Consider the following 18,833-nt stretch of genomic DNA (forward strand, 5'->3'; position numbering starts at 1 on the left):
GTTTAGCCACCCGAGTGGAAATGTGCCTTTCTGCAAGCACCCTCTCTCCATCTTCCCCACCTCTCCTGCCCCAACCAAATGATGGGTTTAGTGTATCATTTAGAAGAAGCAGACTCGCTTCTTCTTCCCCTGAAGATATGGCAACCCATCAGCTTGGGAGGGTATCAGGTGGAGTAGTGCAGGTCTGATCACCCACTGCCTCCCCCTGTCCCCATCTTGGCACGTTTCCCCCTAAAAGCATCCTCGCCTGAGCCACACACTGGCTGAGCTCAAAGGGCCCAGAAGCAGGCCAAGCCTTCAGCCATCACTAGTGGAGAGGCACTTTCCTCTCCTCAGCAAACCCAGATTACACTGATGAGATCACTATTTCATGACGAGTTGTTGGAAATAGGAAGAGGGGGGAAAAAAGTCTGATCCTAGCCAAGGGCCTATGGCTGGTGCTTTGTGCATGGTGAGCGCTCCTCCTGCAGAAAACTTGTGTCAGTAATAACAGGAATTGGAGGAGCTGTAGTGTGATTCCACTTCTTGGATGGCCACTGGGGTTAGGAAAACTAACACTCACGGACCGGGTAAAGAGCAGCGATGCCACATGTGCGTTTCTCCATACGGCTAAAGATGATGTGGGTGGTGGGTTTGGGTGGGAGGGGGGTGTTTGTGCAATGCTCTGGCCATTCCTACAGCTACAAACAAAGATTGCAGTGTGAATTACAGTGAGGACCGTTTTCTCCCCTCTATAAAATAACTGTAATCTGCCCTACAGGACAGCCATGGCGCAAAGGCAATCTTTTACTATTTCCAGGAGAAAAAAAGTTATATGTCTGTACTCACTTGATACAAATATAACGCGTATCCGTGTACCTTCCTTAGTCCCAGGCGCTTTCACCTCCCCTAGGACTAAGGGCATTAGGATGGCTTTCAGCCCCTGCCTTGTGCCTGGGCCTAGGCCCGGAGCATCTTTAGCGCTGGGGAGAGCCGCCTGTCCCCACCCTCCCGGAGACCTCCGGGGAGAGCTCCATCACGGGTGGAGTGATGGCGAAAAGGCGTGTTTAGGCGCCGCTCGCCCCGGTGAGGGGGCAGACAGCCCGAGGCTCCCCAAATGACCGCTCTACGGCCATCTAAGAGCCCGGACGGGGGTTTCAGGCAGCGATGCCCGTCGGGGAGCGGCTGGCCGGTGCCCCGTGTCCGGAGCGCGGGGCGAGGCGGGGGCGCGGCGCCCCGTGACACCCCCCGCTCTCCGCGGGCCCGGGAGCGGCGCGCCCCGCCGAACGTCACTGCTCAGCGCGCGCCACATGCAAATCGCCGCCCGCCGGCGCGCCCCCATTGGCCGCCGCCAGCCGATTTAAGGCGGGCTCGGCGCGCCCCGTATGGCTGCAGCGCCGCTGCCCCGCGCGCCCGCCGGCTCCTCCTATCCCGGCCCGGCCCGGCCCGCCAGGGCCACCACCAGCGAATTACCGTGCCACCGGCCCTTGTTTCGGTTGGGTTCCTTCCCCCACCCCCTCCCTCCCTCGATCCTCCTCCCGCTTTTTTTTTTTTTTTGGAGTTACCGTTTAAATACTTTTTTTTTTCCTCCCCTCTCCCGCCCTTCCTCCCCCCCCCCCCCCCGCCTCCTTTTTGCGTGGCGGTGGGTTCTCCTCTCTCTTCTGCTCTGTTCACCTGCGATCAGCGGATGCAAGTCACACACGCTCCCTCCTTCCCTTCCTCCCTCCCTCCCTCCCTCTCTCTCTCTCCAAGTTAGCAAAGAAAAAAAAAAACAACAACAACAACAACAAAAAAAACCCAACAATAACCAAAAAAACCCAACCACCCCACATCGCTCCGTTAAGGATAAGAGCGGGAGCGGAGGGGCGCGCGCGTGCCGGGGAGCGCCGGGAGCGGAGCGCAGCGCCGACGGCTCCGCACACTCCTCCTCCCTCCGCGCCAAGTCAAGCAGCAGCAAGTTTTGCCGTGCACCTGTTTGAGCAGCTCGAATCCGCCGCCGCCGCCGAGCGAGACCCGAAAGTGATTTGCAAAAAGGGAGAAAGTTTTTTGGTTTGGTTTTGGTTTTTTTTTTTTTTCCTTGTGTGTGTGTGTTTTGTTGTTTTTTGGGGTTTTTTTTCCCTCCGCCGGCGGGGTAGCCGATCGCTATCCTCCCGGTTTTTCTTCTCCTCCTCCTCCTCCTCCTCTTCCTTTTTTTTTTTTTTTTTTCCCTTTTTTTTTTTTCCCCTCTACACGGCGGTCGCTACCTAGATACAAACGGGTTTTGCCTCGCTCGCTTCCCCGTCCTCCCGGGCTCCTCTATGTTTGATTCTTTTTTCACGCCTGGCGCCGGTGGGAAATAAAAAAGCTACTTGAATGTACAGCATGATGATGGAGACGGACTTGCACTCCCCTGGCGGAGCCCAGGCCCCCACGAACCTCTCGGGGCAAACCGGAGCGGGAGGCGGCGGCGGCGGAGGAGGAGGAGGAGGCGGCGGCGGCGGGAACAAAGCGAACCAGGACCGGGTCAAGAGACCCATGAACGCCTTCATGGTATGGTCGCGGGGCCAGCGGCGGAAGATGGCCCAGGAGAACCCCAAAATGCACAACTCGGAGATCAGCAAGCGCCTGGGGGCCGAGTGGAAAGTCATGTCGGAAGCCGAGAAGAGACCGTTCATCGACGAGGCGAAGCGGCTGCGGGCGCTGCACATGAAGGAGCACCCGGATTATAAATACCGGCCCCGGCGGAAGACCAAGACCCTGCTCAAGAAGGACAAGTACTCGCTGGCCGGGGGGCTGCTGAGCGCCGGCTCGGCCGGTGGAGGCCCCGCCGGGGTCGGCGTGGGCATGGGGGTCGGCGTCAGCCCCGGCGGCGTCGGGCAGCGGCTGGAGAGCCCCGGCGGCACGGCCGGCGGCGGCTACGCGCACATGAACGGCTGGGCCAACGGCGCCTACCCGGGCTCGGTGGCGGCGGCGGCGGCTGCTGCGGCGATGATGCAGGAGGCTCAGCTAGCCTACAGCCAGCACCCGGGCAGCGGGGGGCACCCGCACCACCCGCACCCCCACCACCCGCACCACCCGCACAACCCGCAGCCCATGCACCGCTACGACATGGGCGCCCTGCAGTACAGCCCCATCTCCAACTCGCAGGGCTACATGAGCGCCTCGCCCTCGGGCTACGGCGCCCTGCCCTACGGCTCCCAGCCCCACCAGAACTCGGCGGCGGCGGCGGCGGCTGCGGCGGCGGCGGCGGCCGCCTCCTCGGGGGCGCTGGGCGCCCTGGGCTCGCTGGTGAAGTCGGAGCCCAGCGTGAGCCCTCCCGTCACCTCGCACTCGCGGGCCCCGTGCCCCGGGGACCTGCGGGAGATGATCAGCATGTACTTACCGGCCGGGGAAGGCGGGGATCCGGCGGCCGCCGCCGCCCAGAGCCGGCTCCACTCCCTGCCCCAGCACTACCAGAGCGCCAGCACGGGGGTGAACGGCACCGTCCCCTTGACGCATATCTGAGTCTCGGCACCGGGACCGGCCGGAGGCGGGCTGCGGGCGCGGGCACCGGCCCCTGCTCCGCCACCGGCCCCGCGGGACTGCGCGCCCGCCGCTGCCACCGCCCGCTCAGCCCCGGCCCAGCGCCCGGGCCCCGCTCCTGCCCCGCCACCGCCTTCCCAGCTCTTGGGTTTGTTTCTTGCTCCCCTTCCCGCCCTCCCTCTTCTTTTTTTTTTTTTTTTCTTTTTTCCCTTTCTCCTTTCCTTCCTTCCTTTCTTCCTTCCTTCCTTCCTTTTTGTACAGAAATGTTTTGATGTTCTTGTAATAATAATAAATAATAATAATAATAATAACGAGAGAGAAAAAAGGTAACGGTTGCTTTACTTACCTTTTTTTTTTTAGAAGGACTAGTTTACGAAACTAGTTTTAGACTGAACTTCTGTGTTTTATCGAGACTTTTTGTACAGTATTTATCATTCGCCCAAGAGACATAGAGCGTTTATTTGCAAAAGAGGAGAGAGACAAAGAGAAAGGGAAAAAAAACTGACGACGAAAAGACAAAAAATATCAATAATAACCACAACAAGTTGTAGGCTATGCCAACTTTTATACCGCGCGAAACCGCTACGATTTCAGTCACGGATCGCTTCTTGCGAAGGCTTTTTATTGCCTGATTAACTCTAAGTTGATGGGGAAACAGTTCTCATTTATTACTCATGTACTAAGGCAAATCCAAAACAACACTTAAAAGTTTTTTGTAGATGTTCTCGCATTTGCGTTTTTTTGTTGTTGTTGTTTGGGTTTATTTTCTTTTTGTTATTTTTTTGTTGTTTGTTTATTTATATAACTTTTTTTTCTTTTGGAGGCTGCAAATTTTTTTTCTGGGTTTTGTAAAACTTTATTGTATCTGGTTATTGTTTGTTTGTTTGTTTTATCTTTGCTTTTGTTTTCATTTTGTATAATTTCTTGTAAATGCATTGTGAAATAATTTTTATTTAGGCGTTACGAGGGAATTCAGATTGTGTATATAGTTTACTAAAAGCCTTTCTGCTAAACAGAAATCCTAAGGATGCGTTCAATTTTGAGTTAAATAAATTTCAAAGCGGAAAAAGTCACCTGTTTTTTTTTTTTTTAATTAAAAAGAAAATAAATCTAAGCGGAGAACATGGCAGTGTTTAACCACGGTGTGCTTGGAAATACAGCAGGCAAGCCTGGAATAGGAGGAGGAAGTTTTAAACCGGAGCGGCAGGCAGAAAGCAATGCAATCCCGCAGTAAACGCTGATGTCTCCTAATCCATATAAATCAGGAGGGATGAAAGTAGATTTATTTTGATGCTCGTTCCGTATTGCGACGGAAGGCGACTTACTGAGCCTAGCCGTGAGCGTTCGTTGTGTGTATTTTGTGGCGGGGCCGGCTGTCCGGATCTTACCCGGGGCCATGGCTTTCCCTCCCCCTCCCCCGACTCTGCCCCCCTCTCGGCCGGGAGTCCCCGCGGCCCGGGGGGCACCGACCTCCCTCCCCGGGGGACGCGAAGGCACCGGCGAGCGCGCCACTTCCCCTCTAATTAACACCAATGAAAAGCGAAAGCGCTTCGGTTTGAGCGTCCCGAAAAGACAAAGCGACCTCTAAACCCCAAGCCCGAAAAAAAGCAGCCCCATCCCTGCCGAGCATCCCGGGGGGCGAACGGGGAGCGGCGGGATCACAGGCTCCGACCCTGCGCAAACTGAGGAGCCGGTTTCGGCGGCTGGAGCGAAAGCTGTCAAGCAAAATGATACGTGTCTGTTCTCTGCAAAATGTTGTTCAGTGCTCTGAAATTTATTTTGATTTTTTTTTTTCTTCCTAGCTGTTGATTGGTACCTTTCGATATGCTGGAATTAAAAGTTTGCTGTAAACTTCGTCTGCTGGTGATAGCAGCATTAAGCGTTGCATTTAAATATCATACTGGATCAAATTAATTTTGAAATTAGTCATAACCGGTCAAACAAAGGGGGAAAAAAAAATACTTTTAACTTCCAGGGCGGTGATGTCGGTGGCAGCAGGCTGTTAGGCTTTTTAAACCATCTTTTAGCGTTGGTGGATGAGCACTTCATCCGTCCAGGAGTGGGGAATTGTTAGTTGGTTAATGAGGAGCGTTTTCGGTCCGTGTTAGAGATTGCGCTTTACCTATAATGCTGACAGGCCATTTGACACACGTAACTCTTCGGAGTAATTTTGACAATTTTGTTTATATCACTCATTCGTTAAAGTGAAGGGAACATTTTCATGGCAACTGTTCATTGATTTCAATCAGGTAATAAAACTCACCCTCTTCTTTTTGTATAAACTATTGGAGACTTTATTAAAGGGAGGTGTGCGCGGGTTCAAACAGTCAGCAGGGGAGTTTTGGAAATGCTCAGCATACAAACAGCGCGAGCAGAAAGCAGCTGCCTGTGAGAAACCTCCCATAGCACTGGTTACCTCCAGCCAAGCACGGTTCTATATGTAATTTAAAATACTAATAGGTGTACCTTGAAATGCGCGGAATAAGCTGAGTACCTGTTGAACTGTTTCGTGACACGCCTTAGCCACCATGTGTATGCATACTCATACATATCTGTACACATTGTAGATAGCATCATAACCAAAGAGAAGTGTGTGTGTGTACGTGTGTACATGTAGACGCATATACATCTGATGCAACCTTGCTACGTGCCTTTTCTTTAAGGGTCATAGCTGTTGAAAATCACATTTACTGACAATGCAGAAGAGAAAAATCCCGGCGAGACGATCCTGTATCGCTGAATGTAACAGAGAGGTTGGGGTGGTCAAGGGAGAGAAGCAAATAAACACCTGTACAAGGCCAAACAACAAAAATAGTGGGGGGACGAGCTTAAAAGAGAAATATTACCTCTCTCTGAATGAGCTCCTTTTAACCAGTCTTCCCTCCTCCCCCCACAATTTAGCGGCTCAATGGCGTTATGCCTAAAATAATAGGAATACCTGCACTTTCAACACAAGGGGATTAAACAGACCCAATGTCGGTTATAGTCAAATAAGCTTCGAATATTCTCATCCCGCCTTTCAAAGAAATGCGAATGTCCAACCTTACACACACACCCCTCCCAAATAAAATCCAACACAACCTCTCCAAACACCCTAAGGGTAGAAGTTATCACTGTTCGTGGTTTACTGGTTTGGCAGTTTAGTTTAATTTGAGTTAAACTTCACATTTGGGTATATAAACAAAGTTAAAACAACTTTGCTAGGCAGACGAGTTGGGTTTAGGTACGGTAAAATATTTCCATCTTCAGGCTTTTTGCCGTGAGGGTTATATATAAGAGAATAATTGAATATGCAAAACTAAGAATAGGTTTAAGCGATTTATGGTTTAAGTACATTACATCTAAAATTGTATGAAATGTTCCTCCTATAACGTGATTGACAGAGCTATTAAAATCACCTATGTGGAAGAATTTAAAAGAAAAAAAAAAAAGAAAAAGAAAGAAAAAGTCATCTCGTTTTCAGTAAAAGGAAGGAAAATCCAGGGAGTAAGGCGAGGGGAGCGGGGCGGAGGTGTCCTTTCTGAGGAGTTGGGCTGGGTTTGGAGGGGAAGGGGGGACGTCAGGTCCCCACTGGCAGGACTGTCCCCCTCCCCCCGGGCCCCGGCGGTCACCCCTCGGCCGGCTGGTCCTTCTGCCCCGGGAGGGGGGCGGTGGCAGAAGAGATAGGAGGACAGGAGGCACAGTGAGATAACAGATTTGATCTGCTCCAAACTTCGAGCCAAAACGCAAACTTGGCCTGAATTCTACAGTTCTTTTCCAAACGATTTTCCCTCTATTTCCCCCCCCCTCCCTCGTCACCCTCCCCACCCTCCCTCCTTTTCCCGTGCGTGGCTCACTGAGCTCGTAGGAGTGGCGCTGGGCCCCGGGGAGAAGCCTTCCCCCCACCCCCCCCCAGCTCCACTCCTCCGCGCCCTCAACCGGAGTGACACTGCAGCAAGCCTGTGGGGGGGAACGGGGGGAGAGGCGGGGGGGGGGGTATCGATGGGATGGCTCCGGGCCTCTGGGACCAACGGAGCGGGGAAGGAACACATTAAATTGCCCATGAAGATAAAAAGAGGGATGGTTGTAGGAATCTGTGCAGGAGGCAGCGAGGGCGCAGACCCAACGCGCGTGGGGGGACGCAGCGGAGCAAGAAGCCCCCCGAGATGCCCCTTGGCAAGGCGGGAGGGTGGGGAGGATCCTCCCTCCCAGCTGCGCCACATGCAGGCAGCATCAGGCTGGAGGCACCTGAACTCCTGACGCGGTTACAGCTTTTTATTTCCATGCGTTAACTGCCACGGAAGGAAAAAAAAAACAAACCCAAACCTAACACCCCACCCCCCCTCCTTCAAAACCAGCACCGCACGCCGCCGAAACCCAAACCGAACAGCTAATTTGAGCGTTACTGTAGAGTAAAACGACTCTAAAGCACCCGAGCCGGCAGCTGCCCGTGGGTTTGACGAGTTAGCCGGAGGGGACCCGCTCCCGGGCCAGGACCCTTCTCCCGCTTCCCGCCATGCCCTCGCCTGTCCCGGGTGCTCCTTGTGACATCCCCCACCCCTCCCGAGCCCTTTTCTGTCCTCTCTCCCCGGCAGGCACCGGCTCTCCCAGTCCCTCCTCAGCGCAGCAACACGTGGGGGAGCGCTGGGAAGGGGCGCCGTGGGGGCGGGCATCGTCCCAGCGTCTGTGCCTCTGTCTGTGTGTCCGTGTGAGCGTGCGGGGAAGGGGGGCGGGGGGCGGGGGGGGGCTGATCTCGCTGGAAGGGTCCTCCTCGCTAAAAAAAGCGAGGAGCAGCGGGGCTGCATGGTATTGTTTGCGGGGTGTGCGTGGGTCTCTGCGAGCCGCAGTCCCACGAAGCGAGGTGCCCCCGGTGCCGTCGGAGGGGCTGCAGAAGAGTGATGCAAGAGGAAGACGGGGGAGGGTGAAGAGAGAGAGGGAGGAAGAGAGGGAGGGAGAGCGCGGGGGAGGAGGAGAGCCGGTGTTTGGAGAGCGACGGATTAGCGAGGAGAGTCCTGACCCCGAGATCAACGGCCAGTCAAACCCGTTTACAATCACCCTGCAGAACACCGACGGCTCCCGCTGCAAGCCAGCGGCCGGCCGGGCCGCCAGCGAAACCAGAGCCCCCCACGGAGCGGGAGGCTGGTGGGGGAGGACTGGGCCAGGCTCTGGGGAGAAGGGAGACGCCACGGCCTTTGGGGGAGGGGGGAGAAAGTCTGGATGGAGAAATCCCAGTGGGGGGATGCAGCCGGGGGATGCAGCGGGAGGCTGTGGGGAGGATGCTTGCGGCGAGCCACAGCCTTCTGGCCCCTCACCGACAATCGGAGGGGAAGAGAGGGCAGCAAGAGAGAAGGAGAGGGAGGGATGCTGGCCTGAGATGCGGGGAGGCCTGGCCGAGATAGCTGGGAAAGGACAAGGGCGTTGCTGTCAGCCGGGAACTCGGCACGGGACCCTCCCGGGCTGTGCTCCCGGCGACACCAAAGCCCGGCTCCAGCCATGCGTGCAGCGGCGGGTCCTCCCGGACAGCAGGCCATCTGCTGCACGGCTACCAGGGGAGGGGGGACGGGACGGGAGGCGCCCCCAGACGGGCCGGCAGCGGCGGGGGGCGCCTCGACCCGCGGGGCACCGGCGCCGCGCTGCTCGCACCCCACGCACACAGACACTGCCCGGGGTGGGACGGGGGGCGAGAAGAAGACGACACAGGCTGCCGGTTTTTTTCTTGGTTTGGTTTTTTCTTTTTGTTTTTGTTTTTTTTGTTGTTTTTTTTTTTTTTTTTTTTTTTTGAGGGGGGTAGCAAGCAGCTCAGCCACCTCTCGGCATTTTGGCCCCTCTACCCGGCTCGGCTACACTCCCCCTAAAAGTGCCGAGAGGAGCATCTGCTGCCACGCTTGGTCCCGGTCTGAGACACGCGGGGCCGTCCCGCCCCTTGGAAAGAGCGCAGGCAGCTCTGGGGAGGGCGGGCGCCCGGGGGAGGCAGGCAGGGACCGGGAGGTCAAGATGAAGCGAGTGTCTGTGGGTTTGTGCTGAGAGTAGGGGTGGGTGCTACTTCCCTTGGGGGAAACGGAGGTCTGGGGCAAGTGGTTTCACTGGGCTGAGAAGGGGGAGAGGAGTGGGACAGCAAAGCTGAGCTGAAAAGTCGCTTCTGGAAGGACAAGGCCGAAAGAGATGCAGAGCAGACAAGCCAGAAAATGTGGCAGGACACGGTCCTGCAGAGCTCGGAGCTGAGCACGGTGGGGAGGGCTGGTGTGAACAGGGAAGGCTGCTGCAAGGGACGTGGGGGAGCAGTGGTAGCTGAACCCCGCTGCGGGAGGGAAAGCAGAGATTATGCATATGGCACAGGCAGGGCCTTGCCTTCCTGCTGGCTCCCCCGTCGCCCCTCTGCTGGGTAACGACAGGAGAAGTCGTGAGACAGGGCAGCCCCGACGGGGAGGGTGGCTGGTGAAGGATGGCAATGGTACAGATGTGATGGGAGGTGTTCATTAGCAGAAGCTAAAGGAACAGCCCATTGACTTTTACATGCAGGAAGCCACTTGCCGTTGGAGGAAACTTTGGAAAAGTGGGGATTCTCAAACCAAAGTTTGGAGACTCTCTTGCTGTGCTGTAACAGAGGTGCACTGTATGGAGCCTACATACACGGCACACCCGAGATGGTAAGGGGTGCTAGCAGGTGACCTGGAAGTCATTCCTAGTCTTTGTGCCTAAAATCGGGACACCTCTATCAATGCCTGTGTAAGATACGCCACAAGTCAGTAAGAACTGGCTGAACCGAGTTACGCCACTGTATATGTCATCAAAAACGTCGGGGGGGAGCAAAAGTAAAGGGTCAGAGAAAACTTTGACCTTTAGACCGCTCAGACCTCGTGTGGACTGAGGAGCAGGCACCCAGTCAATGAGGACTGGTTGCTGGCTTTGGAGTAGAAGTGGTGGGGCCTTGCAGCAAACAACCCCTCCTACTCACAAAGCCTTGGGGTGCCCCCGTGCAGTTTCATGCCTATCTTTCCTGGACAGTGTAATTCCCTGAAGGGAGGAGTCTTCAGAAAGATCTCGTTTCAAGAAAGTCATTCAAGTGCTTTAGCATGGTCTGTCAGGATGGGTTTGGGGGTAATATCCTTCATGCTCGGCAAAATCCCATTGTCCACGCTTTCAGCCTGGGCACCTCTCATTGATTTGGAGAAGACGTGTGCCACGGTTAACTGCGGCTCTCAGACAGAGGGACTATCCTTCAGAAGCCTTAAAAATAAAAAAAGGGGGGGGGGAGGGGGAATACAATGAAACCGAGGAGAAGCAGGAGAGCATCTGGCGGTGGTCAAACAATTGGGCAAGTGCTAGAGGGCGAGCTGAGCTCCGAGGAGTGGGAAAGGGCGGCTTCAGGCCAGGACAGACAGCGTGGGCTGAGGAAGTGCAGCCGACACGGGGGGGAAGGACTGGAGTCTGCAAAGTGTGCGTTTAGGGAAAGAACAGCTTTCACGGGGAGGAGGTGAAATGTAGTTTACCAAGGCGTAAACCTCTCCATAGCAACTAGGAACTAGCGGTGGACAAAGGCACCATACATTTTGGGCAGTATAGTTTATCCGTGGGAGGGGTGAAGGTGCAGAAGGGATGCTGGGTGTGGAGTGGGGAGTAGGGAAATGATTATTTTCTACCCAAATATTGTCTCACACAAATTTCAGAAGTACCGAATTAAGCTCATTTATTTACTCCAATACTGGAAGAAAAAGTGTATTGGAAGATTGTCTTGCTAAAACTGTTGGACGGTGGATAGTCCAATTCTAATCTGATTAGCAGAATGAGGTAACACACTCTTCAGGCTTGGAGACGCAAACACCTGCTGCTCAAGGCGGGAGGAAAGACTTAAAACTCCAGGAACGGGCATTTAAAACGAAGTAGATACACGAAAAGACAATTCTGACCCGTTCCGGAAAATTAGGAGCTCTGAAACCATCTACGGTGCCTCAAAGTTACATACACCCCAAATAGTGGTCTCCTCCTGCCTTAGCACAACCTAATATCTCTATCTTTTGGAAAAATCTTACATAATTACTTGACCAAGTGATAGGATGAGCTTTCCTTATTACCTTTCGTTTCACCTGTATATAGCAGAAGAAACAGAAAGAGATTTACTTTGGCTTCGGGTTTTGTTGATTTTTTTTTGGTTGTTTGGGCTTTGTTTGTTTATTTTTCTTTTTTTTTTTCATTATCTGTGCCTTCGTGCATTATCAGTCCTACCTTCCTCTAAACTGCTTTTCAGCCACGGGGCAGGTGAGGGCTGCGTGTTTTCCCTCTCGTGTTAGAATGTAGAAAATAATAGGAAAACCAAGAATCTTGCACCTTCAATGAACTCATAAATTTCCTAGCTTGAAGGGCAATGAGAAAAGTGAAAAAAAGAAAAGAAATCTAGATGGGAAAAGCCTTTTAAAACACGCAATTGTAGGGGACCTAAAGCCTGTATGTTTCAGAACGGAGAAATCTGGAGGTGAACTGAACTTATGAACATTACTCATAAGTCTTGCCGAATGGCCGAAAGAAAGAAGAAATGAGAGCAGAACATGCATTTTCTCCTCCCCTCCTCCCCCCGCCCCGCCCCGACTCACCTATCTATTAATGTTCCTCTCAGTTTCTAACTTCCTAGCGAGGCTGATGAAGTTTCTGCTAGCCCTCCATCCAAACGGTTCATTTGGCAGATCAACTTTTGAGTCATCCCATAGGGAGAAAGTCTCCTAATAGGTTTGTTGTGAGTAGGCAGCTGCAGGGGTTTCCCGAATGTAGCAGCATCTTTTAAGGTGTCGCAGACCAAACCTCACTAGATAAGCGGGACAACCTCATAATGATAAACGTGCCGCAGATCCAGATATTTAAGATAAGGAAAGTGAAGAAAAGGCGTTATTGCAAAGGACAACCTTGGGCAATCAAATGAGTTATCCAGAACAATTTGGTAAAGGCTTGCTATTTATGTGTGATTTAGTGGTTGGTTCCAGGCAGATAAACTATATATGTTCATGTGTCTCAGATATGCTTTAAATGTTTCGTATTCACGCGTACAGAGGGTTTCGATTTAGACTGCTGTATTTGTGATCTGTCTTAGGGTAGCCTTAGATGCTGAATAAGAGAAGATACTGCAGTTGATTTTCGTTAAAAAGACCTAACTGGGAATCCCTTATTCAAAATAGGCTCTCTGCTCCTGAGGTTATTCTTGCTGACCAGCAATAGCTACTACACATAAAATGAAATCAATTCATCTTTCAGAAAAAAAAAAAAAAAGACAAGCGTGTGGATAGCAACTGTTTCATAAATACATGTCATGGCGTCATTTACTTGGGAACATCCCACCATCGTTTCCTGACGTTTGCTGGAAAAAGCAAATCCCCGTCCGCGCACAGTTGCTCACCACGTTCAGACACCGGGAGTGGAGGTATCCTGTCAAACCTTCTAGTTCTAATATCACATGCCCGTTGCTTAACAGGTAGAGGGCTCGTTTCAGACGTGAAAACTGAATGATGAGAGGAAGCGTGGAGGCTGAAAATCAAAGCTAAAATTCATAGGGGGTAGGGTTTGCCTTTTGTGGTAGGAGACAGAATAAAAACTTGAAGAAAGGGCAGAAAATGTACTACAGGCGCTACGTTCCTACTCTAGGAAACAGCTGGGCAACATCTGGAATGGAGTCCTTTCCCTCATTGGACACCATGCAGTAAGCACAGACACAAAACACCTGAAAGGGAAACATCGGCGTTGCACCCGCCGCTGTGCACCCTCGGTTAGCAAGAACACCCGCTTAGAGGGATTCCGGTGCCTCTCTGGCGATGACAAACGGAACGGTGCAATGTTAGTTTTAAAAAACTCTTGGAGATTTCGGTGGAAGACGATTGCCTTTTTCTAATGGAGACGGAGAGAAACTCTTTTTGTATGGAAAGCAGGGGAGAAGGCAGCTGCGGAGGAGCCTCCCTCCACCCTGCCTGCAGGGTCAACCGTGCCTCCTGCCAAAGGGTCTGCTGATTAAAACCAGGTCAGGCTTTAGCGTCCGTTACTTACTCTGAAAATCAACCTGATTAGTCTAACTAGTTGCCAAACGTCATTTAATGAAGTCCAGCAACCGACTATACCATGCGTCCTCCCTCTCCCCCTCCCTGACTGCGCCAAATAGTTTCTTGCAGAAACTGGTGAGAGTGGACCCTTACAAATAGTTTCTTACAGAGACTGCTGAGGGCGGTCCTTTTCCTCTCTGCTGTGACACTGCCACCCGGGACACAAACCCACCCACAGCCGTGTTTCTTTCGCGAAGCAGGTTCCAGTGTCCCCGCCGCAGCTACCCCCCACCCTGCACGGAAGCCGGGGTGCCTAAGGGGCTGTGGGGGTGCGGGAAGGGCAGGGCACACTATGGGGAGGCCGGGCGGTGTCCCCGTGAGTGCGGACAGGGAGCTCCAAGTCCTCGGGGAGCAGCCCCGGGGTCAGTCTATCGCATCTCCGCCGAGATTACCACTTCTTGTCCCTGGAGAGGGGACGCGGGACAAAGCCGTGCCCCGGTCCGGGGTCAGGGGCCTCCGCGCTGAACTTTCGGGAGTGGGAGAGGAGGGTCTGGCCCCTGGTTGATCTTGGTGAGGGCTGGATCAGCGTTCCCGGCGTTCCCTGGCCGTGGTTCAGCTACAGCTGGCAGCCCTAGATCCAGCTGTGCCCCAGAGGTTGTCGTGTGCCATAGATTTTCGCCTGATTCCCTTTATTTTTGTCCACTAGTGACCAAACGGCAACTTCCATGACCTAAGCCGCAGACGGTCTGCTTGTCTATAAGCTCTCTCCTGCGATGTGTTTTGTCGGGTCATTTTGGGTGAAGCCAGCGAATTCTGGGAATTTGAAAAAGAAAAGGCACGACTACTTTTGGGAACATTTTTAGGAACCACAAGAGAATGTTAATCTTGGGAATGCAGTATTTTTACCCATGCACGACCCAAAATATGAGCCGATTTAAAAGAATATCTTAGAGGTGGAGAGAAATAAATCCAGAGTCATTCTGCAGTAAAACAAAAGGCCAGAAAATTGGCTCGTCTTAAGCGACTAGTCACTAAAGAAATATCTTTCCTTATATCAAATACGAGACATTTTGAAGAGTTTTCCTAAATTAAGTGCCTCTGAGACGTGCATTTTCTGCTTCAGCAGCGTTCTGTGTTTTGCTGAGTATCGTTGTGCCACCAACAGAGGAATAATACAGCTGGAGAAGCAAAGAGCATTGACATACAATTTAATTGTTAGGGATTTTCTCAAAGAACAGGTTATCTCCACCTAACAGGAAGATGTTAATAGAAAATAATAGTAAGAATTTTGGCACTGTACACGATGCTTTCTGAACCTGAGAATAAGCATAAACTCAACAAATATTATTCTCAATTTGGAAAATTTACTGTACAATTACTACAGACTAGTAAGATCACTCCACTGACCCTACATAGATATTGCCAAACTCAATTCCCTTATTATTTCTCAGAGCCAACACTTGTTAAAAGGAGGATGCATCATCCCTAATTTAAATGTTACTTTTCCGGGGGAAAAGAAAAGGAAAAAAAAAAAAAGAGAGAGAGAGAAAGCAAGGAAATAAAAAAAACAAACCAGGGGAAAGTTGTCTTTTAAAGTGAAAAAGAATTGAGAAGTCTATAGAAATATGGTCTAAAGCTGACTATATTAGTATTGTCTCTTGTTTAACCTGCAAGCCTGTAGGTTATTTTTCTCTAGTACGAATGTAATCTAAGAGGGAGGATGGATATTGTTTTCACTTTCAGCTATCTGCTCTATACTGCGGTCTCATTCTACACTAGATGATTACCTTACTGTCCTATATGCACCATTTAAAGGGAATTACCTATTACTTCAATTATTTGTTTCTTATCAACTGATGTTACACTACAAGGATTTGCATTGAAAGGACACAAAGAAAGAGCAAGTCATGGCACATTGCCAAATAAAAGAGTAATGTTCTGGTGAATTTAGCCTAAATAATTTACTGCTATATAAAAGTGGAAAAGTGGAAGGTGAACCCTTTGACCAATAAATCTCTTCTGCATGTGAAACCCTTATCTTGTCCCCTCCAATATATTCCACACTAGGAAGCCATCATCATTGGCTCTGGTTTGTTATTTGTAAACCTTGATCTTCTGCACTCGGTGTCCTAAATATGGATAATTAGCATCAGTTTATCACGCCTCTGCATATTTTCTCTTCTCTCCAAACATGCATGCTTCTATTGGCTGCCATTCTGTCACAGAAGATTATGGAGACAGATTGCAGAGAATGAATGTGCTAAACGAGATTAGGAAGGAATAGAAATAGCAACTTGGCCAATAAATTCCTCGTGAGAGCCTTATCATACAATTACACGTTGACTTGTTTCACACTCTCCCAGCCTCTTAATCCAACGCCCCCACGAAGAATAAAATTTCACTAATTTCTGAATTACTGCATATCCTCATGACTTGTCACTGAGAATGGTTGGAAGAAGCAACACGGTCGAAAATAGCACATCAAACTTCCAAACCGAAAAGCAACTTTACAGACAGAAAGAGATGGAGCTTTAAACCGTTCGTGGCCATACGCAGAAGTTTTTGTGCCGCCGCAGTTTCAGGGGTCAAGACTTCCAACATCAGACGTTTTACTTTAGGCTTTTACTCCCTACTTCATTATATTGGGTGTTACGTCATCCTTTAGAGGGACTTGAGAATCAGAATATGGTTAACCGATGCTGCTAAACTATCTTAAATGATCGTCTGCTGTGCAATCACCTCTCAGCTCTAAGCCCGTACAAACTCGTCAGACAACAAGGGCGAAAACACCTTCTGCCGTTATGGAATTCTTGGACATTCCTGAAGATGCGGTGTTTGATAAGACGTCAAAAGCATGAGAGCAAAGTGAGACGACATCCCGCTGGACTTACGAGAAATATGTATCTACTCTGTGAAGGTAGTTTTCTTTGTTCTACCGAGTTTATTTCAGTACGGACGTCCAGGAATCATTATTTCCATGACATAATTAAAAGGCATGGCAAAACCTTCATTAGACATCATCTCTGGAAATGCTAGAAGTCTCCGTTTGTCCGCCCCCCTCCTTCCCGCACTAGTTCAGGATAAGGAGTTGCAAAAATACCAATATCGTGGTAAAGTTGGTATCATTGGTTTAGATACGTGTAGAAGAAGAATAATAAAAAGGCTCAAGTTCCGAAGATAAATCCTTGCTCAGTGGATCTATACTTTTAACATAGATTGGATGCCACAGTACACTTGTCTTTCAATTTTAGCAGATTTTAGGATATTTGACAGGGTTCATTATCACGAAAGGACTGTTCTAGAAAACAAGGTGTTTGTATAACTGAAGTAATTGATTCCCCTAATAAATGTGAATCTTCAACCACAGACGGACTTCCAGAACCCGGATGAAAAGTATGACGAAATCATGAGCAAGGGATGCTTGGCGTCACGCCTGCCTGTGCAATCCGATGCTGGGAAAGTTTCAACGTTGGTAGACATGGCAAATGCTAAGAGTGCTCAAAACAAGGAGATTCCCTCGAGTAGGACCTTTCTTGCAGGTTTTTCCCGGGGTGGAAGCGATCCAGGGGGCAGCAAAGCATCCCTGCTCCCCTCCCGCTGGGGACCGCGGAGTGGCCGCGACACTCTGGTGTGGCAAACCCATGCTGAGAATATTATAAAGCACGAAGCTCCTTGTGAAAAATTGACGCCTGGGCCCTCTTAGTTAATTCAGTCAGAAAGTGGATTTATTGATAGTGTTGGTGGTGTTACTGCATTTTTTTTTTAACCTGTCCACTGCTCAGGTTCGTAGTGGCATTTATTTTCCTCTTACAGTCCCATGGATTTTTTTTCCTCTAGGTGGAGAATCATACTGCAGTTGAGGGTCACCTTCATCCCAAGCCTCAAAACCATACAGTTGCAGAAAATACCGAGAAGAAATAAGCATGACTTCTGGGATAGCAAGACAGCCTGCTACCTGTTTGCTGCCTGTTTGAATGCCTGTGGTCACATGAAGTGAAAAAATAATAACGCTCCCTTATTTCCTTCTTCTTTTCCGTGTTACGTACGTAGGCATACATACATATTCATATGCACATGTATCTATGCGCACACATACTACATACACACACACACGCATATGTATGTATACACACATCTCCCTGGTGAGTTGGGTAACCGCATCAGGGAGAGAGGCGTTTGCCATTAATCTGGGAACAAACCGCTAACCTCGGTGACTGGTATTTTAGCTTTTCTTTTCTCGCTTCTCTCAGTGCGGGGAAAGCAGTAAAGCTTGTGTGGACTGATTGTGAGGGGCTCTGCTGGAATTTGGCAGGCCAGGGGCTTGGAGAGAAGCCCCATGCTGACTCCTATTCAGCGGGCCAGTTTTCTGCGAGCTTTGGAAGTTTCACTCAGCCGTGCACTCAATGGCTTCACAAAGCTGATTACAAGCTTCAGCGCATTCCTGAAGGAGCCAAAAGCGACGCAGGTGCAAACGAGCCGAGGGAGCCCCTTATCCCGGTGACAGAATGGGACAAGCTGGGAAAGGCTTGGACCACACAAATCCAAGGCTCACCAGGCAGCAGCAAGCCTGCCTTGGGAACCGGGGATCATTATCCGCTCCATTCAGCGGGAACCCAGCGGCGGCCGCGGCACGTCCCGGGGCTGGGGCAGCTCCCGGGGTTCTCCGTGCCGGGAGGGAGCAGCCTCGCTTCACCTGACCTCCCCTCCCCGCTCCTTGGCGGCTGCCTAGTGCAGGGACCTGAGGTGCCCCTGCTGCCCCGAGCCCGTTCCCAGCCCAGCATCTGCTGGGCTTCATCCCGGCACCCGAAGTACCTCGCCGTTTTTAGTCTATTGCCCCATCACACACCAAAGCCCTTCCTCCCCTCTTCCCCACCTCGCGTCCTTCTTCCCGTTCCCGCATAAACACGGTGCTTGAGGGTCTGTCTGGAAATCCAGCACAGCAAACGCACTGATCCGAAATGGCAGGTTTTCTCCCCACTGAAGTCCCCTAACAAACACCCTATTTTGAAGACTGCCTTTAATTCCAGCCGAGACTGCACCCGGCTCCCCCCTCCCTCTTCTCCCCCCCATCCAATTACCCGAGCCACCCGATTCCCACAGAAACCTCCCTCAAGACAAACGCCTGGGGAATGCTTTCTGACTTCGTGAAAGCAGCCCACGGGCCTCCTGTCCTTCCTGCCTCCCCGGGGAGCGAGGGGGTGGCGAGGATTGGAGGGGGGTCTGCGATTCGGAGAGGGCGAGGCGTGATTTCCCTTAATCGGAGGTTCTCGAGGGGAGTTCCCCTCGCCCCCGCTCCCTCGCCCCGTTTTCTCTCTCTCTCTCTCCCCTAGCCCTTCCTCTCCAGCGGGGAGAAGAAGC

At 51.4% G+C, this 18,833-nt stretch overlaps 2 protein-coding genes across 2 annotated transcripts in view; both read left to right on the top strand.

Annotated features, from left to right (window-relative positions):
• The window catches only part of LOC128851278 (uncharacterized), a 400,971-nt gene that overhangs the window by 364,585 nt on the left and 17,553 nt on the right, over positions 1 to 18,833 (top strand). The gene's annotated exons all lie outside the window — the stretch shown is intronic.
• On the top strand, positions 2,228 to 3,462 carry SOX1 (SRY-box transcription factor 1). Its single transcript, XM_054056737.1, has one exon. It carries the CDS (start codon positions 2,332 to 2,334, stop codon positions 3,460 to 3,462), a length of 1,131 nt encoding a protein of 376 aa, XP_053912712.1. The 5' UTR covers positions 2,228 to 2,331.

The sequence above is a fragment of the Cuculus canorus genome, chromosome 1 (assembly GCF_017976375.1).
Source record: "Cuculus canorus isolate bCucCan1 chromosome 1, bCucCan1.pri, whole genome shotgun sequence".
In the NCBI taxonomy this organism is placed as follows: domain Eukaryota; kingdom Metazoa; phylum Chordata; class Aves; order Cuculiformes; family Cuculidae; genus Cuculus; species Cuculus canorus.

Excerpts from the sequence above, each read along its gene's own strand:
- SOX1 (XM_054056737.1), top strand. The coding sequence starts at position 2,332 with ATGTACAGCATGATGATGGAGACGGACTTGCACTCCCCTGGCGGAGCC.